The 26263-nt window shown below is 39.6% G+C and overlaps 1 protein-coding gene across 6 annotated transcripts in view; it reads left to right on the top strand.

Annotated features, from left to right (window-relative positions):
• DMXL1 (Dmx like 1) overlaps positions 1–26263 on the top strand; it is a 151841-nt gene that overhangs the window by 78683 nt on the left and 46895 nt on the right. For all 6 annotated transcript variants that reach the window (XM_062189275.1, XM_062189276.1, XM_062189279.1 and 3 more), the window contains 5 exons: positions 5606–5682; positions 9556–9683; positions 10145–10393; positions 20506–20684; positions 25701–25837. In XM_062189275.1, coding sequence (XP_062045259.1) covers positions 5606–5682; positions 9556–9683; positions 10145–10393; positions 20506–20684; positions 25701–25837 — 770 coding nt within the window. The remainder of the gene's footprint in view (positions 1–5605; positions 5683–9555; positions 9684–10144; positions 10394–20505; positions 20685–25700; positions 25838–26263) is intronic.

Genomic DNA, 26263 nt, shown 5'->3' with positions numbered 1-26263 from the left:
TATCTTACTTGTTGTATACTAAGTAGGGTACTTAAAATTTTTTAATTAAAATTCTAGTTATTTAGTCTTAGGTAACCACTTTATTAAGATTATTAAGATAAGAGTAATAGGTGCATCTGAAGGTACATGAGTAATTTCTTTAGTTGTTCATTTAGCTAGAATGCTGATTATGTGTGTGTTTTTTTAAGATGATAACTTAATTTTTAGTGTAAAAGTACTGACAGATAAGTAAGGGTTTCCCATGTTAGTATTTAGGCAGTGCCTAGTGTAAGGATATTGTAAAGTACTGTGTCCCTGTCTTTCTTCCAGATCATACAATACTTTATCAACCAGCTTCATCGTCATTCCTTGCACTGCTTGTTAAAAATTTGGATTCCTGAGTTCACTTCAGACTTACTGAATCAGTCTATGAGACTTGAGTCACAGGAATATGTATTTTTTTCTTTTTGTTTAAACACTTATTAGAGAGAGAAATCTTCCTCTGCTGTTTCACTCACCAAATGGCTGTAATAGCACCGGCTGGGCTAGGCTAAACCAGGAGCCAAGGCTTCCATCTGGGTTTCCCACATGGGTGGCAGGAGCCCAGGCAGCTGAATCATCTGCTGCTCTCCCAGGCACATAGGCATGGAGCTGGATTGGAAGTGGAGAAGCCAAGACTTGAACCGGTGCCCATATGGGATGCCAGTGTTACAGGCCACAGCTTAACCCACTGCACCACAGCACTAGCCCAGTAGCATGTATTATCTAAGATGTTCCTTAGGTTATTTGGTATATAACTAATAATATTACAATTGTCTAATCAACCATAGTATCTTCCTATCCATCATTATTCTTTCTTATCTATTGTTAATACCACATGTCATATTTCCCCATCTTTTCTCCCCAGACACATTGAAATCCTTTGAAGTATGCCCAAATTTGACTTTTTTTTTTTTTTTTTTTTTTATCCCCTGGGTGAGTAGGCTGTCTCCTAGGTTATGCTGTCACATGTCTGTTTCCTGCTTGCTTGATGGTGGATTCTCCTTGCACAATTTTGCCCTGTTGGATAATCGTAATCCTTGTAATTTAATGTTGCCACTTCTCCTGTACTTTTCTGTAGCATAAGTGCCCATACTTTGTTTTAAATTTAAAATTTAATTTCTTTCAAACTTTGCTGTAATTTTAGACAAACTATTCTGTATGTAACTTTATTCATAGCCTGTCTGGGCTGTATCATTTAGCTTTTGCTAGTTAAGAAACACTGAAATATTAGTGGCTTTTAAAAGCCATTATTTATTTTGATCATGATTCTGATGAGACTTGCTCATTAGTTTCTTACATTTATACCAGCTGGGCTGAACTGTGGACTCTCTCTCGGCGATCTAGCATTTGTGTCAGTTAACAAGCTGTTGAACAGGCTGACAGGAGAATGTGGGTCTCACTCTCCAGCAGGCAAGTCCAATGTTTGGTCCAGATTCTCTATAGAGAAATTGGATCCATAGGCTAGATATAAGAGGAGTCTTAAGAAAGTGCATGGAAAGTGGATCTTATGAAAAAACTATACTGGCCTTTCAAAAAAATTGTTGCATCAAAATAAACTTAGCTTTTAATTAATTATTCTGCCAACTTTTAAAATTACTTTGATGTATCTAGAAAGAAAGAGATTTATTATAAGGATTGACTCATGTTACTGTGAAGGCTGGAAAGTCCCAAAATATGTCGTTGGCAAACAGAACATCCAGGAGAACCACCTCCTCCTCCTCCTCCTCCTCCTCCTCCTCCTCCAAACAGAACATCCAGGAGAACCTCCTCCTCCTCCTCCTCCTCCTCCTCCTCCCCCTCCTCCTCCTCCCCCTCCTCCCCCTCCTCCCCCTCCTCCTCCTCTCCCTCCTCCTCCTCCTCCTCCTCCCCCCCTCCTCCTCCTCCCCCTCCTCCTCCTCCTCCTCCTCTTCCTCCCCCCTCCTCCCCCCCCCCCTCCTCCTCCTCCTCCTCCTCCTCCTCCTCCTCCTCCTCCCCCTCCTCCTCCTCCTCCTCCTCTTCCTCCCCCTCCTCCCCCCCCCTCCTCCTCCTCCTCCTCCTCCTCCTCCTCCTCCTCTTCTTCTTCTTCTTCTTCTTCTTCTTCTTCTTCTTCTTCTTCTTCTTCTTCTTTTCTTCATTTGAAAGGCAGAGTTACAGAGAGGGGGGGAGAGAGAGAGAGAGAGAAAGTCAGTCAGTCTTGCATCCAGTGGTTCACTCCCCAAATGGCCACAGTGGCCAGAGGTGTGCTGATCCAAAGCCAGGAGTTAGGAACTTCTTCCAGGTCTCCCACGTGGATGCAGGGGCCCAAGGACTTGGATACTAGTTAGGAACTTCTTCCAGGTCTCCCACGTGGATGCAGGGGCCCAAGGACTTGGATACTAGTTAGGAACTTCTTCCAGGTCTCCCACGTGGATGCAGGGGCCCAAGGACTTGGATACTGTTCTACTGCTTTCCCAGGCCATAGCAGAGAGCTGGATTGGAAGTGGAGCAGCTGAGACTTGAACTGGCACCCATATGGGATACCAGTTCTGCATGCAGTGGCTTTACCTGCTATGCCCCAGCACTGACCCTGAGCCATCTACTTTATTCATTCATTCATTCAGCAGAGTTACAGAGAGGGAGAGGGAGAGAGAGAGAGAGAGAGAGGGAGGGAGGGAGGGAGGGAGGGAGGGAGAGGGCCAGCACAGTGGCTCACTAGGTTAATCCTCCGCCTGTGGCACCAGCACCCTGGGTTCTAGTCCTGGTTGGGGTGCTGGATTCTGTCCTGGTTGCTCCTCTTCCAGTTCAGCTCTCTGCTGTGGCCTGGGAAGGCAGTGGAGGATAGCCCAAGCCCTTGGATCCTGCACCCACGTGGGAGACCAGGAGGAAGCACCTGGCTCCTGGCTTAGGATTGGTACAGCGCACCGGCCGTAGTGGCCATTTGGGGGGTGAATAAAAGGAAGGAAGACCTTTCTGTCTCTGTCTGTCTGTCTCTCTCTCTCTCTCTCTCTCTCACTGTCTAACTCTGGCTATCATAAAAAAAGAGGAGAGAAGTCTTCCATTTGATGGTTCACTCCCTAAATGGCCACAACAGCTGGAGCTGCGCCTATCCAAAGCTAGGAATGTCTTCTGGGTCCCCCACGCGGATGCAGGGGCCCAACGACTTCTGAGCCTCCTGCTTTAATAAGTACACTGATTCAAGTCTGTATGTCATTTGGAAACTTTCTCACACAAATACCCAGGATAATATATGACCACATGGCTAGACTCCAGGGCGCAGTCCCACCAAGATTAATTTTTTCTTCACATTTAGTTTGTGGGGTTTAAGAGCAGCAAGAGCATTTGCAAGGTATGGGTTCAGAACTCACATGTTTACTTCTGTTGGAGCTGTTTGGTCAAAGCAAGTCACAAGACCAGCCCAGATTCAGTGAATAGAGTAATAACTTCAGTTCTGTATTAGAGACATTTCAAAGTGTTGGCGCTATTTTTACCACCTTCCTTGTGCCCCTCCCCACCCTGCCCCGTTTTTTTTTCTTCTTTTTTTGAGAGGCAGTGAAAAAACTCCCCCACCAAATGCCTGCTGTACTGGTAATGGATAGAGGTGGGGCCAGGCCCAGGTACCCTGTCCAATTCTCCTAGAAGGTTGGAAGGAACCTGACTGCTTGAGCCATCACTACTGCTGTCCAGGATCGGCATTAGCAAGAAGCTGGAATCAGGAGCTTGGGCCAGGAGCCTAAGCCACGAGCTCTGCTATAGGATGTGAATGTCCTACACTGCATCTTAACTGTTAGGCCAGATACCTGCCCCTATTATGATACAGTTGATTTTAATTCATGCCCCATGTTTATTGACAGTTGGAGAAGATAGCAATTATGTTTTCGCCTGTCATTATGTTTTTATCTTACTGTACTTCATAATCAGATCACAAAACTGATCTTAAAATATTTGGTCAAGGGGCCGGCACTGTGGCACAGCAGGTTAACACCCTGGCCTGACGCACTGGCATCCCATATGGGCGTCGGTTCTTTTCCTGGCTGCTCCACTTCCGATCCAGCTCTCTGCTATGGCCTGGGAAAGCAGTAAGAACATGGCCCAAGTCCTTGGGCCCCTACACCTGCATGGAAGACCCGGAGGAGGCTCCTGGCTTCGGATTGGCGCAGCTTCGGCTGTTGCGGCCAATTGGGGAGTGAACCATCAGATGGAAGACCTCTCTCTGTCTTTCTCTCTCTCTCTCTCTCTGCCTCTCCTCTTTCTGTGTAACTCTGACTTTCAAATAAATAAATCTTAAAAAAAATATTTAGTCAAGTCTACTTTCTTATCTACCTTAAGCTTCTTCTGTTTTTCATATAGCTGCTACCATGCTATTTAGAATCTTCTGTTTCTCAAAATTTGCTTATTCTACTGCCTTCTGATTGCTGTTTTCCACATGTTATCCTTTCTCCTTTCTATAAAGCTTCACTCTGCAAGTTGTTTTCTATGATAACTAGAATATGTGGTCGCTTGTCCTTCTTCAGGAATCTGTCCATAGGTGAACTCTCAGTTAAGTCTGTGCTTCTTCACGTTTGAATAAAATGATTTAATAAAATGATTTATTCATGATTGAATAAAAAACAGATTGAGTATTGTAGGGCTTGCCTTTAGCTTTTAAAAAGATTTATTTATTTATTTATTTATTTATTTATTTGAAAAGCAGGGTGACAGGAAAGACAGAGGGAGGGAAATCTTCCATCTGCTGGTTCACTCCCCAAATAACCACAGTGGCCAAGTATGTGCCAGGCTGAAGCCAGGAGCCAGGAACTCCATGTGGATCTCCCACGTGAGTGGCAGGGCCACAAGTACTTGGTCCATCACTTGGTGCTTTCTCAGGAACATTAGCAGGGAGCATGGATTTGAAGCAGAGCAGCTGAGATTCAAGGCATCACTCTGCTAAGGGATGCTGCTGTTGTATTGCTTAACCTGCTGCTCTAGGACTCTAGTCCCAAGGACTTGCTTTTTTAAAAAAAAAAAAAAAGATTTATTTATTTATTTGAAAGAGTTACACAGAAAAGGAGAGGCAGAGAGCAAAGAGAAAGAAAATCGCTGGTTCACTCCCCAATTGGCCACAATAGCTAGAGCTGGGCTGATCCAAAGCTGGGAGCCTGGAGCTTCTTCCAGGTCTCCCATGTGGGTGAATGGGCCAAGGACTTGGGCCATTTTCTGCTGCTTTCCCAGGCCATACCAGAGAGCTGGATCAGAAGTGGAGCAGCTGAGACTCAAACCGGCGCCCACGTGGGATGCTGGCACTGCAGGTGGTTGCTTTACCCACTACACAGCGCTGGCCCCAGGACTTGCTTTTAAATACGTGATTCATGCTCTGCTGGGTAGCTGACATCTGGTTCTCTTTGCTCCTGAAAATCAAACTACATAGCAGGTGTGTGTTTTAAAATTTCTACCAAAGGACTCAATATATTATCTTTAAATTTTCCATAGTGAGACTTCCTTAGGTAGAAATGTGTGTTAGAGAAAAATAAAAAGTAAGTAATTTTTACAGATAAAATTTTCCCAGCAGTTTAAAAGTGCTGATTATATTTTGAAAAAGTTATATTTAAAAATGTTTGAGCAATTTTGTTGTTTTTTTTTTTTCTTCCAGGTATATGTAATGCACACTTTGGCAGCCTCACTTTCTGCTTGTATTTATCAGTGTCTTTGTGGTAGTCATAACTACAGGTAAATGTGGTTTTCTGAAATTTAAGAATGCTTGTGTATCCATTGAGGTTTCATTTTATCTTTTTGCTTTTGAATGATATATAGCAGTCTACTTTATTTTTTTTTTAAGATGTATTTATTTTGCTTGGAAGTCAGAGTTACGGGGCGGCGTGGGGGAGGGGGTGTCCTTCATCTGCTGGTTCACTCCCTAGTTGGCTGCAGTGGCCAGAGCTGTACCAATCCATAGCTAGAAGCCAGGAACTTCTGGGTCTCCCACGCAGGTGCAGGGGCCCAAGAGCTTGGGCCATTTTCTACTGCTTTCCCTGGTCTTAGCAGAGAGCTGGATAGGAAGTGGAGCAGCCAGGATGGGAACCGGGGCCCATATGGGATGCCAGCATGCAGGTGGAGGATTAACCTACCGTGCCACAGTGCAGGCCCCAGCAGTCTACTGTAAGTAATGCAAAAAACACATGACTGAGATGTTCAGTACTTTTTTTTTCATATTTAAAATGTTAGTTTATGCCTTTATGGAAAATGAATCTCAGTAAACCCTTACCAGTATAACTTATTTAACACCATTATTAATCACTGCCTTATGCAGACATTTTGGTGGGTACTCAGAATTTTAACATTAATAAGATAAGTTCTCTAAGAATGATAGATAATGTATGATAGTACTTAAATGATAAGTTCTGCAATATGTTAGATACCAAGAAGCCCAGGGAGCCCAGAGGACAGGGGGACTAACTTGGAATTGAGATAATTGTTATTTAAAGTGTTACTTATTTATGTAAAAGTTAGAATTGCATAGCAGGATAGACAGATCTTTTATCCACTCTCTCACTCCCTGTATGGCCAAACGGCCAGAGCTGGGCTGATTGGAAGCCAGGAGCTTCCTCTGGTTCTCCCACATGGGTGCAGAGGGCCAAGGACTTGGGCCATCTTCCGCTGCTTTCCCAGGCCTTTAGCAGGGAGCTGGAAGGGAAGTGGAGCAGCCAGACATGAACAAGCTCCTATGTGGGATGCCAGTGGCACAATGCTGGCCCTGAGAGAGACATTTTTCATGGAAGAGCTGTTATGTAGGGTTTTTCTAGTTCTAAAGTTTGACTGCAGTTTATCTAGAATTCACAAAATATTGTTTGGCACTCTATGGGGTCTTTCTGTATTTTTTTAGTTGTTTGAAATTGTCTGACATTGTTTTCTGAATATTGTCTCAAATGTCTTCTATTTCTTTTCCTGTTACACAGATACTGGAACTTTTTAGCCTATTCTCCCTCCCCTCTTTAACTTTCTTTTGGGTTCTCTTTTTCTCTTTCTTTTGCATTTCAGGAAAAATCTTCTATCCATTTTCTAGACATTGATTTATTATTCAGTAGTGTATTTAGCCACAGTTTTTTTGTTTGTTTGTTTTTGAAATTTGTTTTTTAAGCGTTCTTTTTTAAAAAAATTATTCTTAATTGACTGGTAATTGTACATATTTTTGGGATACAGGGTCATATTTTTTTAAAGACTATTTATTCAGAAGTCAGAGTTACACAGAAAGAGAAGGAGAGGCAGAGAGAGAGGGGTGTCTTCCATCTGCTGGTTCACTTCCCAATTAGCCACAATGGCCGGAGCTGTGCTGATCGAAAGCCAGGAGCCAGAAGCTTCTTCTGGGTGTCCCACACAGGTTCAGGGGCCCAAGGACTTGGGCCATCTTCTACTGCTTTCCCAGGCCATAACAGAGAACTGTGTTGAAAGTGGAGCAGTCGGGACTCGAACCTGCACCCATATGGGATGCCGGCACTGTAGGCAATGGCTTTACCTGCTCTGTCACAGCACCAGCCCCACAGAGTCATATTTTGATATATCACCGCATATGTTTATTAATTCTTTGTGGTAAGAACATTAAAAATCCTTTCTCTAGCTGTTTTGAAGTAAGCAGTAAGCTGTGGTTAACTGTGGTTGCCCTGCTATGCCATAGAACCCTAAAACTATTCCTCCTGACACTTACACAGTGTGTCGGAGTGTCCCAGCAGGTTTCTGGCTTGCTCTCAGGTGGGAATGATCCATTGATGTCTGGTGCATTTATGGGCGGAAGGAGAATCCAGAGCTCTCTAGTCTGCCATGCTGGTGATGTCACTCTGAATCTCTTGATCATTATAATAACTGCTTCTATTTTTTATAACTTTTTTTTTTCAAAGTTTTGAGCCTTATGTTCTTTTCTTACTGTTGGGATAAGTCTGCTTCCTCAGGTGAAATTGTAAATGGTGACAGCTTGGTGTTGATTTTTGCTTGTCTATTCATCTTGCATGTTTGAATTCTCCATGAATTGCCTCACTTGCCTCTCTGGTTACATGTGTATTCCAAACAAAGTTAATTTTGTTGACCTTTGTGCTTTAAGAGTTCATTTTCATATTTTTGAGTGTGACGTTATTTTCAACTTTTTAATTGTTGGTTTCCCATCATTTCTATAGGTTTATGATAGCAAGAGGGAAGCTTTTTGTTGTTACTTTGCTATCTTGAAACTGGGAAGTAAGGCAAGAGAAACTACTTAGGAATGCATTAAAACATTAGTGGCCAGTGAGATTTACCAGTCAGAGCAGATTTAAACTAGTAAATTCCTGTGTCTACAGATTATATCCATTTGTTTAGTGTATGATATAGGAATATCTGAAGAATTTGACAAAATTTTTATACCATCTTGTCATAATTATTTTGTAGTTTATGTCAAGCTGCAAGTTATTTTGATCATCTCTTTACTTACTCTTAAAGAGTCATGTACGGGGGGAAGCTCATACTGACTTTCCAAATTAAATGAAGTACCCATCTGTATTGCCTTCATAGCATTTGATGCATAACTTCATCTTTAAGGACAATATGATAAAATTATTTCCATCTTATCCCCCCACCAGAGTATATATTTCATGGGAACAGACACTGTTTTTCTTTATATGCCCAGTTAAGTGCGTGACGGAGAGTAGGCTGATCATTCAAACAGAACTGAACGGTAGGCATTTAGCGGTAGTGAGGATGATGACTGGGACGCCCTCAGCCCGCGTCAGAGTCTGTGCTAATGCCCCCTCTGGTTCCTGACTGCAGTTGCTTGATGATGTAGACCTTGAAAGGCAGCAGTGGTGGCTCAGCTTTTGGGATCCTGCCACACATATGGGAGAGACCGTGATGGGGCCCCATCTAGGCATCTGGGGAATGAATCAAGGGGTGAGAGATCTTTCTGTCTGTCTTGGCCTCTCAAATAAATAAAAAGTAAAAATCAGAATGAAATAAAGTGGAGTCTAAACTGACTTTGAGTTAAATAACTTTAAAGTCCAGTAATAAAGTCCAGTATGTAGGCTTGCTATGTGTAGTCCCTAGTAATTTAAAGTGCTTACTTGTACTTATTCTAGGTATTTTTTTTTTCAGATTTATTTATTTATTTGAAAGTCAGAGAGTGGGGGAGGTCTTCCATCCAGTGGTTCACTCTCCAAATGGCCACAAAGGCTAGGTCTGGGCCAGAAGCTTCTTCTGGGTCTCCCACGTGGGTTCAGGGGTCCAAGCACTTGGGCTATCTGATGCAGCTTTCTCAGGCACATTAGCAAAGTTGGATCAGAAGTGAAGCAACGGGGTCTCTAACCTATATGTGATGCCAGCTTCATAGGTAGCAGCTTTACCCTCTGTGCCACAATGGCCCCTCTTCTAGGTCTTTTAATAAATAAGGATTCTTCAAACCTGTCAGATGTGCTTTAATTTAGAAAATGTGTTTATTTGCATTTATAAGCTACTTTTTTTAAATATAGCACTAGACTGTATGCTACTTTAGATTAATGATGTTACAATTAATAAAAATTTATATTTAGCATGGAAATACCAACATATGAAATTCATGATAGATTTCAATGCTGTTTTTTCTCCTAGTTCATTACAAACAAATCAGTTTACTGGAATGGTGTATCAGACAGTATTGCTTCCTCATCGACATTCTTTGAAAACAGGAAGCTTAGATGAAGCAATAACTCCCAATACATCACCAGCTCAATGGCCAGGTATAAGTAATTTCTAGCTGTATGAGTTTTTCTTAGTCATCTTGAAAATCTGAGTGAGTGAAAATCACATTTATTTTGGTTTTGCCATAGGATAATTATTGTTAAACATAGCTGGAGTTGATGCCAGTTCATCACCATTCATTACAAATTATGTAATCACTAAAAATTAGTATTCCCCAGATAATTATACTACAGTAACCAAAATTTTGTTATATTATTTAAAAAATAATTTTGCTCTTATGATAGGAAAACATTTATGCCAATACAGTTTTATCTGTGAGATTTTAGTAATATTGCATATTTTCAGTATTTAATCTGTAGCTCTCTATGAATCCTTGGAAGAAAATAGTCCTTATTCAATACAGTTTTCTCAAAAATTAGAAAAACTTAAAAACTTTGAAAGAAAGTAGTTAACTTTTAATAATTATTGTCAGTGTAGCTGTGTTTGTTTTTGGTTCCAGGAATAACTTGTCTAATTCGACTTTTGAATTCTTCGGGTGAGGAAGCCCAGTCAGGGCTTACGGTATTACTCTGTGAGATTCTCACAGCCGTGTATCTGAGTCTCTTCATCCATGGCCTGGCAACACATTCCAGTAATGAACTGTTTCGGATTGTGGCCCATCCTCTAAATGAAAAAATGTGGTCTGCTATATTTGGTGGAGGTGCACATGTTCCTAGCAAAGAACAGACAGACTCAAAAACTTTACCTGGTGAGTTTTTAATCTTTTCCTTAATTTTACTTAAGGCTGCAGGTTTATTAGTCATCAAAATTCTTAAATGTAATTATACTTCAATTTAGTCACAGTAATCAGTTTTTGTTACAGATCATTGTAGTAAAGCAAGATCAAATAATTTTTTGGTGAAAATGCAGATTCTGGTGCAGTTTTCAATCTTTAAGATGCCCCTGCTGGCCGGCGCCGCGGCTCACTAGGCTAATCCTCCGCCTTGCGGCGCCGGCACACCGGGTTCTAGTCCCGGTCGGGGCACCGGATTCTGTCCCGGTTGCCCCTCTTCCAGGCCAGCTCTCTGCTGTGGCCAGGGAGTGCAGTGGAGGATGGCCCAAGTGCTTGGGCCCTGCACCCCATGGGAGACCAGGATAAACACCTGGCTTCTGCCTTCGGATCAGTGCAGTGCACTGGCCGCAGTGGCCATTGGAGGGTGAACCAACGTCAAAAAAGGAAGACCTTTCTCTCTGTCTCTCTCTGACTGTCCACTCTGTCTGTCAAAAAAAAAAAGATGCCCCTGCACCAGTGAATAGAATTTCTAATATAATTGTATTAAGTCTTTTACTATGGAATTTTTTTTTAAGTACACTATAGTACTGGTTTTTGTTCTATCCCAAATACGGACTCTTTCTTCTTTCTTTGGCAGGAAGGCACTTTGCTATGCCTAGTCCTCACCAGGTAGTGGTATTCTCCATGGAGTGTGTGGGCTTTTCCAAAGCTCTCTCAGCCATCAGTTCTCATAGTCCTACCAGTCTTGCAGGCAAGATACTAGCTTTAGAAATAGGCTTTTACAATTCAGCTTGCTTTGTGTTGTTTTGGGGGGAGTGGGGTAAAGTGGGCCAGTTTTATTTTGTTTGCTATTTAAATAAAATTTCCTTTAATCAAGCCATATTTTTTGATTTAAAACTGATTAGCATTTTAGAAAACTGTTTTCTAATTCTACTTTTAAATTATTTGTTTTTAATATCCTCTTACCCTTAGATTTTCATATTCCTAAGTATATAAAAATAAAAGAGTATGGGCTGATCATAGTAAATCAGACTATGGCTTGAAATGACTGGGAAAGCACACCCGATGAGGCTGCTTTATGATTTGCAATTAGGGTTTTTGGATTTCTAAGTGTTAATAATACTATGAAAAGTAAATGTTGTAAATGGTTTTATCTCTTTTCTAAAACTTTATTACATGAAGACTATCTATACTATATTTATGTGGCAGTAGAAACAGCAGACTTTCTTGCCTCTAGAACAACCTCCATGATGCTTTTTCTTCTGGGTTTCTGTGATTAGCCCATGCATGATGATCCTGGTTTTCCAGTTTACTGGAAGTAGATTTAAGGATTAATGTATAGTACCTGAAAACCTATTTCAATCTATACTAACTATGAAAAAAAACTTTTAAATACTTTTCAAAGAACAAACACTATACATACATTAAGAAGGAGCCCAGCAAGATTACTTATCTCTTTATGAATTTTAGGACACTTTCTCCCTCCCATTTACACTTCACTTATGCATGTTTCTATATATGTTTGTAGGTTTGAATATTTATGTGTTTGGAGATGAGGCAGGATGTAGGAAGGTATGCATGTGAAAGGAAAACTAAAATTTGAATTTGACTTCATTATTTGGCAGAAAATTATTGCCAAAATTTATACTGCGATAAATAGTATTTTTGGATGAAGCTGTATTATTAAGAAAGTTTAAAAAGTTATCTTATTAAAATAGTAGAAAATTATTAATAGCAGTGTTGTACTTCCCTAAAAACAGTTTCTACTAAGTCATAGTCCTGGATGATTGCACAATAAAAATCATGATGGCCTAGCTACCACTTTTTTCCCTTTATCGAAATGGTTTCTTAAGTTACCTAAGACTCTTAATTTCTAATCCATGTCACTTCCCTCTTCCAAAAAAGAAATAAACTGGCAGATATTCAGTCTTTTATGTTTAATAGGTACAATAAAGCAAAACCAGTTTACAACTTTGAGCAAAGTTCAATTCACTTTTTCTGTAAAGGGCCAAGTATATAATTTAGGCCTTCCAGACCCTTTGGTGTTTCACAGCCATTGAGTTCTGACCTTTAGCACAACAGCAGCCATAGATAATGTGTAGACAAATCGTCGTGACTGTGTTCTCATAAAATGTTATTTACAAAAACAGGTAAGAATTTGCCATCCCCTGCTGTAGAAGTAGAAGCGGTTTGTCATTGATTCTTCTGGAAAAGAACATTTGCCTTCCCGGTGAAAGGAATTCAGTTTTTTTTTTCTTTATTAAGATTGATTTATTTACTTGAGAGGCAGAGTTACAGACACAGAGAGACAGAGAGGTCTTCCATCTGCTGGTTCACTCCCTAAATGGCCGCAACGCCTAGAACTGGGCTGGTCCGAAGCCAGGAGCCAGAAGGTTCTTCCAGGTCTCCCACATGGGTACGGGGCCCAAGCTCTTGAGCCATCTCTACTGCTTTGGCAGGCCGTCAGCGGGGAGCTGGATCAGAAGTGGAGTAGCTGGGAGTTGGACTGGCTTACATATTGGATTCTGGTTATGTATGGGGTTGCTTAACCTATTGCACCACAGCACCATCTTCGAATTTAAGTTTCAAGAAAAGTAAAATTACTCTTTTTAGACCCAAACTTTACATTGAATCTTTTGCTGGTATTTGACCTAACCACACATCAGTGCTTGTGAAACAGCCAGGGGCACTGTAAGGATAGTTTATGTCTTCTTGCTAAGGCCCGGCTGCTTCAGCAAGGCCAGGGGCTAATTCGGTTTTGGGTGCTACAAAGTACTGAGAATTCTCAAGGCTTTTATGGCCTCTTCTGAAACTTTGTGCCGTCTTGCCTGGCACTCACCTGCCTGTCACACTTTGCTCACTGTCGTATCTCTCTGGTTCCTGTCCATTGTCTTGAATTTATTTATTTTTTTTAACCTTTCCTCCTTATGAACTTCAAATTTTAAGTGCAGATTTACTGTATTTACCAAATGCATCTTTGTTTATTAAAATAATATTTTAACTCTTAGAAATTCTTTTCTGATTTTTAAAACAGTGCTTTTCTATTTGATTTATTTATTTTTGCATGGATTTAGAAAAAGACTTCATGTGAAATATTTCTTGGACTATATACTTTAGATAACAGAAGTCAAGAAAAAGTTTCAAAGTATAAAGGAAGTAAGAGTCATAGCTCTGTTAAATTTAATATTAAGTAAATAGTTGGTGAATTAATTTTGGTTCTATTTGTAATATATTCTAAGAAAAATCATTTGTTAAGCCTTTAATCTTTAATGTGAAATGTTTAAAAGGGCTAAGTTCTTTCTGAGTACAGATTTTTAAAAAACAAAAAAAGCAAAATATGTTCTTAATAATCATCAAATCTGTTTAACTATTTCTGCTGAGCACATTTGTGTAAAGAGCTTTACTCAATCCACAGTCATCCTTTTTTAACCACTCAGATTTTTAAGTTCTTGTTTATAGGAAAAAACGCCATCTTATAAATCATTTTCAAGTACCGTTGTAAACTATATCCTACTATTTGGTGAATCCCAAATAAACAAACAAACAAACAAAAATGACTAAAAATAATCTCCATCTGTATCTCCCAACCTCTTGAGTTGGGACATGGTAGTTCAATAGCTCAGAATAATTAGCAGCACTTAAAGAACACATGAATGTGTGATTTGTCAGTTTGTTAACTAGAAAAAAGGAATGCACTCACTAAATTCTGAAGCCTAAGGGCTACTGGTTCCAAAGCTGATCTACTTTGAAAACAAACAGGGATAAAGTGGGCAAGGGGTAGGAGGAGATACAGGTAGAGAGTGAGAAGACATTAAGTAGCCAAGGCAAGTGAAGGAAGTGACAATTAGAAGTAGCAGACATGTGAAGCAGATCCACTGAAAACTAGGGAGAAAACATCTGAGAACAGAACATTAGCCAACACAAGGCTTAAGCACTCGTGGTTTTCAGTATAAAAAGTTTTGAAATCTCAGTTTTTGAAGGCATTATTATGTTGATCTGAAAGCATACCAATTAAAGCTGCACAACACCCTGAATGCATTTTAGATAGTAGGGAAGCAGCCCCGCCAGTTTGGATTACTGTGGAAGATAATCGTATGTCACAAGAGTCCGATCTTATTAAATACAGATCAATATATGTTGCAGACTGAGTGAATAAAGTAACATTTTTTTAAGTTGATCTGGATTCAGTTAGAATTAATTTAAAAAAAAATTTAGCTTTAAAGTTTTCCAAATGAAAACTGGCCAATCTAGTTTTTTCTGAAAATCTAAATAGTGTTATAACACTATGTACTTAGAATCCCTAAATGACATTTTCTAAACAGTTTTTACATCAGCTTAGAACTCTGAAAAGAATTTGAAAGTTAGCATTGTTTTTCTTACTCTGGTATAAAACCAGACTTTAGTTTTCTTTGCAGACATAGTCTCATGAACTAAGTTATGTTTTCTCCATCTGTTATATATTTAATGTATCAGTGATTTTGGTGACATAATACTTAAGTATACCTTAACCTTTGTGGTTGAAGAAAATGAAAGGTGAATTTTATTAGACCAACTTGGCAGATCAGAATACTTAAAAATGTTAGTGTATCTATGTAAGTAATTTAACTTTTGATCACATTTAAATTTCTTTATGAATCTTACATCATATGTAAATGAAGAACTTGATTTTCTAATTAAGCAAAACTATACATGTGTGTGTTCCTGAATTTTTGCATTGTTTTCTTACGGTTGATTTTTAAAGTCGAGAATAAGCTAAGCAATTGCAGTTTTCAAAAAATTACTCTTTTGGTAACAGTTAGAAATCCATACTTTTGCTTTTTAATGCATATTGTAAGGCAAAATAAGGTTTTTTCTAAGAATTTTTATTATATTTGTGATAATATTTTCAATTATAAAAATTGTGAATTTTCTATACTTAATTTACATTAATGATTTTTTTATGTCTCCAAATTGAGGCATGAAATATAAAATGAATTATTTGTGGTAAGCATGTATTTTTTTTTTTAACTACAAGGTTGTTAAGATGTTCTAGATACTTTAAAGTATGTTTTGGACATTTTATTTATGTTAAATATAGATTAGAAAATTAGATATTTTGCTTTTTCCTATGAACTTGTATAAAAATAAAAGTTTTGTTTTCACTGTGTAGTGATTATCACATCATTGCTATTATTTCTTTGGCAAAATAGCAAAAATTCTTGACCAGAAAAGGTAAGACTTGAATCTTTTTAAAATACAAAGCAAAACCAGCTATTTAAAATGTTAGTGAATATGCCAAGTACTTCTAAAAGGTGATTTATTGTGAAGAACTTTTAAAAGGCAATTGAACCTAAAAATAATTTTTTGTGTGAAAGAAGTACCTTTTTTCTTAAAATATAAGAATATTTTGTTGAGGATCATATAATATAAATTTGAAAGTTTAGAAGGCATTCTCTTCAGGTTTTTTTTCCCTTTTGTTTTTGTTTTTGTAAATAATGATGGAAGACAGGTTCTCATATAGTCAGGGTAGGTAGGTGAAGCATAGAAAATAAAATAAACCTTCCATGAAATGCACATGTATAATTTTTTACATGTAATTACCTTTTTATTTCACTGCTTAACTCTGATACAGAGGAAGAGGCTAACCTTACAAGAAATGAAACTTCTCTGTCTGGCCTAGACTGTCAGTATTTCTACGTCTCTGGCTGAGACTAAGTGTGTGTTCTCTCTCTGCAATGCTGTTCTCTAGTATTTATGGCAGTTCAAAGTCCTGAAGCAGAAAGGCTTGAGTGTATTCTCTCTATTCTAATTTTTTATTATAATAAAGTAACATTTACCATGTTAACCGTTTTTAAGTGTACAGTTTGGTAGTGTTGATTATATTCACATTTTTGTGAAACAGACCTCCAGAACTTTTGCATCTTGCAAATCTAAAACGTGTAGTTTCATCAGATGGTCATCCCCTCATCTCATGGTAACCACCATTCTTTTTTTTTTTTTTTTTCCAGAAATTTTACTACCTAAGGTACTTCCTTTAAGTGAAATTATATAATATTTGCCTTTTAGTGACTGTCTTATTTCACTTAACATATCTTCAAAGTTCATCTTTATTATAGTGTATGGAAGAATTGCCTTCCTTTTTAAGATGAATATTGTACTGTTTATGTGTACTCTATTCAAATTTTCAGTAAATTTGTTGAAATTGAGCTGAAATCTCAATAGACAGAAACATAGTATGCCGGTTGGGTAGATGACTGCTCTTGGGCAGTGATCTCTAGATTTCTGATTGCATAACCTCTTCCTCAGAGCATGACTGCAAGCTCCCAGTAAGTGTGTGTTCATGTGTGCTGTTGTTCCCGGTCACAAGCACTGAGGGTTTTCTTCCCCCTGCACTCTCTCCGTCCCCAGCTTTGTTCCCCTGCTGCCCTCCCCGCCGCCCTGTTGTTTCTCCTTCTTTTTCTTCTCCCATTCCCTTTCTTTTCTTCACTTTCTCTCAACCCCTTCTTTTCTCCTTCGCCCCTTTTTCTCAGTTAGTAATAAAGATCTAAATAGCAGTTGGAATATTTTGCTTTCATATTCCAGTGAATTGTTTCTCACACTTCTCTGTAATTTGAAGGCAAATCACTACAACACTTCAGTTTTATGGATATTTATGGAGTGTGTTCAAGTTCCTGTGCGAGATGATTAATGGTTCTAGAAGGATCTTAAGGGGCAAACAGTCTTTCTAAAAACCAATGGTAGCCGGCGCCGCGGCTCACTAGGCTAATCCTCCGCCTTGCAGCGCCGGCACACCGGGTTCTAGTCCTGGTCAGGGCGCCGGATTCTGTCCCGGTAGCCCCTCTTCCAGGCCAGCTCTCTGCTGTGGCCCGGGAGTGCAGTGGAGGATGGCCCAAGTGCTTGGGCCCTGTACTCCATGGGAGACCAGGAGAAGCACCTGGCTCCTGCCATCGGATCAGCGCGGTGTGCAGGCTGCAGCGCGCCAGCCACGGCGGCCATTGGAGGGTGAACCAACGGTAAAGAAAGACCTTTCTCTCTGTCTCTCTCTCTCACTGTCCAATCTGCCTGTCAAAAAAAAAAAACAATGGTACCTTGTCAGATTATTTTCTTGTCATTGATGTCATTCTTTTTAGATTAAGAAATACCTTCAATTAGTTGCTTTTTTAATCTTTTCGTTTTTGGACTCCTTGAAGTTTATTTGTGAAATCATGTTTCACACAAAATTGTGAGGGTTTCTTTTATATGTAATTTGTGTCTATGTGCAGTTGTACTTCTCACACTTTTTACCTGAAGAACCTGGATGATAAAAGGAAAGTGAATGTGTACCTTTTGGGAGACTGAGAAATTAGACTCCATTGGCTTACTGAAAGCAAGTAATAGATTTAAAATCTTTTTTATCTTTAATTTATATGAAATTCATCCTCTCCATATTTGTATTTCTTTCAGCGTTGAATACTTTTTTAATGATTTATTTATTTTATTTAATTGAAAGAGTTACACAGAGAGAGGACGATATAGAGAAAGAGATCTTGCTTCCACTGGTTCACTCCCCTAATGTCCATAGTGGCTGGGGCTGGCCTAAGCTGAAGCCAGGAGTCAGGAGCTTCTTCTTGATTTCCCACATGGGTGGCAGAGGTCCGAGCACTTGGACCATGTTCTGCTTTTTTTTTTTTTTTTTTTTTTTTTTTTTTTTTTTTTGCTTTCCCAGGCACATGAGTAGGGAGCTGAATCAGAAGTGGAGCAGGTGGGTCTTGAACCAGTACCAAAAGGGATGCCAGTGTTGCAGGTGGCAGCTTTTACCAACCACACCACAATGCCGGCCCCTCAACGTTAAATGTTTCAACCATCAGTCAAGTAAATTAACTTTTTTGTTCCGCCTCGCTTTGGGGCTAAACATGAAGGTCCAGGAAAATGGGCCTTCTGAAGCTTCATGTGCCCCTGTACGCTCAGGAGTGGCCCTGTGAGCAAGGGTGCCAGGTACTGAGAGGTAGAAAATAAGCTGGTTCTACTGGTTACTTTTAAGTTCAGTTTTAAAAGCAATGATGTTTTATGTACATTCACAAATTAGTTTCAGTGTATCTGATTTGAAATTATAAACTGAAAAAGCAAATCTGAACTTGTAATATTTGGTCCATCAAAAACGTCTTCCTCTTGTGTTTTGATTTTAACCACAATAATAGGTGTATGTGGTAACAAATCCAGTAGTACAGAAGAACTTTAAAGCACTGTTATCTTTTTTATTTATCTGCACCTCACACTCCTTAGAGTCACCCTCTTAACTGTTACTTCATTTCTATTTTGAATTCTTTTGGGTGACTTTGACAATTCTGAGAAAACCACATTGCCCATTTCTCTGGGAGTAAGGAAGGGATTTTTAAGGGAAAGAAGTTGTATTTATCTGCACATTCTGTTTTGACATGTATACTTCTAAGGAGTGCTTTCTCTGTATCAAAGCAATTAAGAAACTTATTTTTTGAGTGTATATTAGAAGTTGATTCTTGCTTTCCCTTCCCCATGAATGCCTTGGTTTCTCTTCAGCTACTTTTTTTTTTTTTTTTTGACAGGCAGAGTGGACAGTGAGAGAGAGAGAAAGGTCTTCCTTTTTGCCATTGGTTCACCCTTCAATGGCTGCCGCGGTTGGCACGCTGCGGCCTGCGCACCGCGCTGATCCGATGGCAGGAGCCAGGTGCTTCTCCTGGTCTCCCATGGGGTACAGGGCCCAAGCACTTGGGCCATCCTCCACTGCACTCCCTGGCCACAGCAGAGAGCTGGCCTGGAAGAGGGGCAACTGAGACAGGATCGGTGCCCCGACCGGGACTAGAACCCGGTGTGCTGGCGCCGCAAGGCGGAGGATTAGCTGAGTGAGCCGTGGCGCCGGCCTCTTCAGCTGCTTTTCTAACCTCTCTACGCTCTTTGTAATTCATAAGCTCTGCCTCCAAGTTTTTCAGTTTAGTTTTAGATTGTGTTAATGTATACAGCAAATATTATTGTAAACTTGAGTTCTGAATATCAAATGTTAATAAGAAAAAACCACATTTAGTCTGACAGTTCCTTTTAAAAGCATTTGAAAACACAATCATAACACTTTTTGGTCATATCTTAGAATACTAATATTTTGTCCATCTTTCCTGTTGTCTGGATTATCAAAATTACTTTGTTAAACTCAGCTTGATACAAGGCATGTGCATGCTGTGTCTGCATGCTGCATAGCTTCAAACAGTAAAACAAAATTATATTACAGAGCAAATATTTTTATCCCTTTGAAAGGTAAGTAAAATCTCACTGGAATCACTGAAGGAGAACATTGGTATAACTTAATAGTGTTGTTTGCCTATAAATTAGATCATGCCTATGTCTGTAAGAGCCTTGATCGTTTGCTGGTGATTTGCATCTTGTGACCTAGTATTGAATAAATATTTGTATTACTATTTTTATGCTAATGTCTTTCGTCTTCTAAGGACTAATTGGAGAGCGTTCCCAAAATAAAACAGTGAAGATTATGTATTCTCTCTCTTCTTTGGTCATTCCATTTACTAGAAAACTTCACTTCTGAGCCACTTCCATACACTTGAATAAGTCTGATTAGGTAGTTACAGTGCTTGAACTTTATCTTTGCTAATGATAAGTATGGTTTTATAAGGCCAGGTGATTACTGAAGACTTTCAGAAGTAAGTTGTTGCCTTTAATTAACATTGACATCCCATGGTATTATTAAAGAAACTAGAAGGATGTTGGACATCTCCTTCCATGTTCCTAGATGGATTGTGGACTGATTTACAGACAAATATTACATCCTGTTATCCTGTATGTATGTATGTGTGTGTGTGTGCATATAGTAGGTAAGTCAATGTGTGTGTGTGTGTGTGTGTATAGTAGGTAAGTCAATATTCAGTGAGTGAGGGACAATTTGAGGTAAAAGCAAAGGTCACTATACAAAGTGTTTTTGGTCTCTTTTCCTCTACCTATTACTTGCTCTATAGCTTAATAATCATAATCTTATTGTTTCAGATATACTTGTTTGTAGTTAACCTTAGATTTTATGTAAAGAAAAGTGAAATAAATATAGTGAAAATAATATTTACTTCAATAACATTTTACTCTCTTTTTGTTAGTTTCTTCACTAGTTGAAGAAGGAGAAAAACAGAACAAACGTTTTAGGCCATCAAAAATGTCTTGCAGAGCATCTGCCCCACTGAACTCTTCCTCGCCGCCAGTAAGCCAGGAGCCACTGACGGTCAGAGAGAAGTTCATCCCACCTGAGCTCAGTATCTGGGACTATTTCATAGCCAAGGTAGTACAGTGCTATTCAAATCAGTGTTTATGTACTCAAATGGAAATGAAGAATTTTTAAATAAGTGCTACTGCTGGTGTTTCCAAATATCTTATCACTCTGATTTAGAAAATTTTCATTTATGTCAGGCTACATTCCAAAAAATGTATCCTAAAATATTTTCACCATGCTTCCGGTCAGTTTTTAAGGCAGTTTTTAATAAATTGTGATTTTTGCATTTTAAACAGACAAAAGTTGTTAAATCAGATAAAAATAGAATTTGGTTAGCACTTAGGGTTAAGGTACCTGATAAGCTAAGGAATCAAGACCATCAGATGTCAAACTGCCCTGGTCATCTCTCAGCCTTACTTACTCATCTTTGTGTATGTGTGTGTTTGTGTGTAGTACAGTCTTGCATTTTTCTGATATCCACAAATTTCATTTACCAGTGTTTAGTTAAGTAATGCCCTCAACACAGTTCAAATGAAGTTTACCATGGTATAGTAGATGAACAGCTACGTAAAGTACCAATTTCCCTAACAGGGAAGCTCATCATTACACAAACCACCTTGTCAGTAACAAATGCACCTCGTGATCATTGACCAATCATGTGAGGTCTTTCCTTTTTGTTGTTGTTTCATTGTTTTATTTATATAAAGGGAACAGATTTCATATGTATGGTTTTAAGAATGTAATGATACTTTCCACCCTGTCCTACCCTACTTTGAAGTCTGCCAGTGATTAATCATATAGCGTCTGTCAGTTCACACAGACAGCAAAGCATGTGGTTGTTTTACTTTCTTATCTCCGATGAAAAACTGATGATATTTTTAAATGAGATAATTAGTAAATGGTTTTGGCCAGCTAAGATAAAAAAAAGTACAGCAAAGAAAAGTGAAACCACTGAGAATGAAATTCCAGACATAGTGTTGGCAAAAGCTTTGTTAATGGACTTTACAACATTTTAAGTTCAAAGAATAAAATGCTGGAGATGGATGCAGACTGATAAAAGTGTGGGAATTTGTTAAGAAAAAATATTTGCTTCATATCCTAAGTTACAGAATTAGAGGAAGGCAAACTGTTCAAACTACTCTAGAAATTTTTATTTATTTATTTGATAGGCAGAGTTACAGTTACAGAGAAGGAGAGGTAAAGAGAGAGAGAGAGAGAGAGAGATGCCTCTTCCATCTGCTGATTCACTCCCCAAATGGCCACTAGGGGCCCAGCCCAAATCCAGGAACTTCAGCTGAGTCCCCCACATGGGTGAAGGGGCCCAAACCCTTGGCCAGCTTCTGCTGCTTTCCCAGGTGCCTTAGCAAGGAGCTGGACTGAAAGTGGAGCAGCTGGCATTCACTTAGGTATCCTCATGGGATGCCAGCATTGCACGCAGCAGCTTAACCTGTTATGCCACAATGCAGGCCCAAACTACTCTTGATAGCTTAATAGCTTTTTACAAATAATTCATTTAATTCTCAGTATTGCTGTGATGCTAGTAGTATTAAATAGAAATTTAAAAAAAATTTTTTTTCAAAATTTCCCCTACATTTATAGTCAGTGGTAGGAGTTTTTAGTGTTTTGACAGATACTTTTCAGGATCACAGAACACTTAAAATTTTTCCCAGTGATTATTAAGATTTGTTTTGTGGTTTCTGTTTACATAGTCATTGTTGTGGTCCTAAACTACTGTGCAGAGCAGGGATTACGTTTGTATGTCTCTTGCCAAATCCCTCAAACTCCACTTCCAGATGTTCTCCTTCCTTCCATTAATTCACAGATAACGATTCTGATGACATCAGTCTCCCCTGCCTATTAAGCTGTGCCTTTTATTTTATTTTATTTTTTTGTATTATGCGTGCTTGTAGGTAATAATGGGAGTTTGTGCCTCCTTGCACCTCACTGCCTTTGCAGTCAATATTGTATATTAAGTGCTTTATCTATCTGGGTATGTCTATTTCACCTTCATGTTTGAAGAATGATTCTGCCAGATAGAGGATTGTTGGTTAGCAAGGCCTTCTTTAGCTTTCTTGTTCCTGGTTTCCTTGTTAAATCTCTGGCTAGTCTGCCTTACCCCAGTCAGGTTAGTTGAGATGTTAACTAATTGCTATTGAGGTCTCTTTTAAAATAAGTTTATTTGAGAAGCAATCAACCTCTCTCTTTCTCTCTTCCTCCCTCTCTCTCTCTCTCTCTCTCTCTCACACACACACACACACACACACAGAAAGAGAGAGGGAGCTCCCATCTGCAGGTTCACTTCCGTTCATCAACCACAAAATAGCCAGGACTGGACTGGATTGGGACAAAGGCAGGAGCAGGGGACTCAACCTAGGTCTCCCACATAGGTGACAATTGCCCAGTTACTTGAACTTTCACTGTCCCTCCCAGGGTCAACACTAGCAGGAAGCTGGTGTCAGAAGTGGGAGTCAGGTGCTCTGATATGAGAGACATGCATCGTAACTGGCATATTAAGTAGGCCAAACCTCCCCTGATTGTGAGTTTCAAAAAAGCTAGTAGATAGGATTTTTTAATGTTTCCAACACAAGGAAATTATAAGTGTTTAAAGTGATGGTTATCCCAGTTACTTTGATCGAGTCATTACACATTGTATACATATATTGAAATAGCACCTTTATTCTAAAGCATGTGAAGCTATTATATATCAGTAAAAATTCTTTAAACATAATTTAAGTGTTGGACGTTATCGTACAACATATTAAGCTGTGGCTTATGCTGCCTGTGTCCCATATCGGAGTGCTGATTTATTGGAAGCGGCTCCTCTGCTTCCAGTCCAGCTTCCTGCTAACGCTCCTGGGAAGAGAGTGGAAGATGGCCCCAGAACTTTAGTTCCCGCCACTGATGCCAGAGACCCAGGTGGAGTTCCTGGCTCCTGGCTTCAGTCTGGCACAGCCCTGAGTATTGTAAGCATTTGGGCATTGAACATCGATTTCTCTGTCTGTCTGTCTCTCCCCCTTTATCTCTGACTCTGAGCCTTTCAAATAAATAAATCTTTTAAAAAAATGTTTGGGAGCCAACACCGTGGCACAGTAGGTTAATCCTCTGCCTGCAGTGCTGGCGTCCCATATGGATGCCGATTCTAGTCTGAACTGCTCCTCTTCCAATCCAGCTCTGCTATGGCCTGAGAGAGCAGTGGAAGATGGCCCAGGTGCTTGGGCCCCTGCACCCACGTGGGAGACTGGGAAAAAGCTCCTGGCTCCTGGCTTCAGATTGGCGCAGTCCTGGTTGTTGCGGCCATTTGGGGAGTGCAGCAAGGGAAGGAAGACCTTTCTCCTTGTCTTTTCCTCTCACTGTCTGCAACTCTAACTCTCAAATAAATAAAGTCTTTTTTAAAAAGTTTTTAAAATTTGAAAGAGAGTAGTTACTGTGATATTCAGAAAGTACAAATCTCAACACTTGTTGCCTATCAAAAACTCATTTGTAGGCCGGCGCCGCGGCTCACTAGGCTAATCCTCCGCCTTGCGGCGCCGGCACACCAGGTTCTAGTCCCGGTCGGGGCACCGATCCTGTCCCGGTTGCCCCTCTTCCAGGCCAGCTCTCTGCTGTGGCCAGGGAGTGCAGTGCAGGATGGCCCAAGTCCTTGGGCCCTGCACCCCATGGGAGACCAGGAGAAGCACCTGGCTCCTGCCATCAGATCAGCACGGTGCGCCGGCAGCAGCGCGCCTACCGCGGCGGCCATTGGAGGGTGAACCAACGGCAAAAGGAAGACCTTTCTCTCTGTCTCTCTCTCACTATCCACTCTGCCTGTCAAAAAAAAAAAAAAAAAAAACTCATTTGTGACATTCTACTATATTCATTTCCTATGGCCTGTTAAGACCCTGTCTGAACTCTGATCTGTTTTTTTCTTCAACCTTTCTTCTACACTTACTATATTTCTGTGCAAGCTCATGCCAAACCACTGTTTTTTATACTAAGTGGTTTCCCATATTAAAGCCTTTCTACATGCTCTTTCCGTTGCCTAAAATGCTTTCTTCCCTCTCTTGCTATATGACTATTCCTTTTGTCATTATGTATTGTCACTTAAATGCTTTTTTTTTTTTTTTTAAAGAAATGTATTATTAGAGTTGGCTCCTGTCTACGAGTTGACTCCCCAAATGCCTGCAACATCTAGGGCTGGGCTAGGGCTGAAGCCAGGAGCCAGGAGTGCCATCGGGTTTCTTTCCTGTGTGAGTGGCGGAAACTCAATTGCTTGAGCCATGATCACTGCCTCAAGGGTCTGCATTAACAGGAAGCTGGATCCCAGAGGTGGATATCAAACCCAGGTGCTCTGGTGGTGGAGTCTGAACCACTAGTCTGAATGTTGCTTCTTAGATGCTGCTTTTCAGAGGCCTTCCCTGATGAGCTTATCTCGGTACTACGTATTTTCCATCTCAACATTTTTTTTTAATATTTGTATATTTTCTTGAAAGGCAGAGTTACAGAGAACCAGATGCACAGGCAGGGGGATAGAGAGAATTCTTCCATCTGCTGGTTCATTTCCCAAGTGGCCACAGTGCCTGGAGCTGGGCTGATCCGAAGCCAAGAGCTTATTGTTGGTCTCTCACAAGGGTGCAGGAGTCCAAGGACTTGGATCATCTTATGCTGCTTTCCCAGACACATTAGTAGGGAGCTGGATTAGAAGTGGAGCAGCCAGGACTCAAACTGGCACCCATATGGAATGCTGGCACCGACCCCAGCTTTTTTCTTTATGGCACTTAATACAATTTTTATTTAATTGTCTGTATTCTGCCTGTCCTTACCACTAAAATGTAAGCTCTATGAGGGCAGTGACACTATCTGTGTTAAGAATTCTTTCATTAATAATACTTTTTGGTACAAAATGGACCCTTAATAAGTTTTTGTTGAATGAATAAATACCAGATTTGTGCAAAGTGATGTTAATGTCAAAGGCATAGAATGGGAAATAATAGTTACCTCCTTTGATGAAGTGTCTATAAGTGGGATGAATTGTTATCTCTAGACTAAATGTATTAAATCAGGTATTTGAATAACAACTTCTTAACTTTTTGAACTTTTTTATTTTAGCCTTTTCTACCCCCTTCCCAAAGTAGAGCAGAATATGACTCAGAGGAGAGTATGGAAAGTGGTGATGATGATGATGACGACGATGTTTCAGCTTCAGATTTTCATCTCCAGGAGCATTCTAATTCAAATTCATATAGGTATGGCTATATTTTATTTTATATATTTTTTAAAATCATCATGGCTTACATGAATAATATTTTTGAAAATACTACATGAGAAATTAATAGCTTGATGAATTATATAACACCTTGTGACTTCGAATTCTTTGGTGAAATTGTTAAATTCCTTTACTTAAAATAAATATTCAATTAACTTTTGGTTACCCATTGGTGAACCATTTCTAATTGGAGTCATTTCTCACAAAACTTGATCTGAGATTATACCTTGCCTTTTGGTCTCTATGATATAGAAAGCACACAATTTTAGGCTAGAAAATCTAGTATCTTTTCAGTAGACTAGTAGAACTGTCAGATATGTGTTAATCTGTAGCATGTTTTTGAATACTGTAAAAATCATAAGTGTCCAAAATGCCTAATCCTGCTTCATTGCTGCATCACCCTTAT

The sequence above is a fragment of the Lepus europaeus genome, chromosome 4 (assembly GCF_033115175.1).
Source record: "Lepus europaeus isolate LE1 chromosome 4, mLepTim1.pri, whole genome shotgun sequence".
NCBI classification, from domain to species: Eukaryota; Metazoa; Chordata; class Mammalia; order Lagomorpha; family Leporidae; genus Lepus; species Lepus europaeus.
The sequence above is the reverse complement of the archived record's forward strand: the minus strand, read 5'-3'. Positions and strand labels throughout refer to the sequence as shown.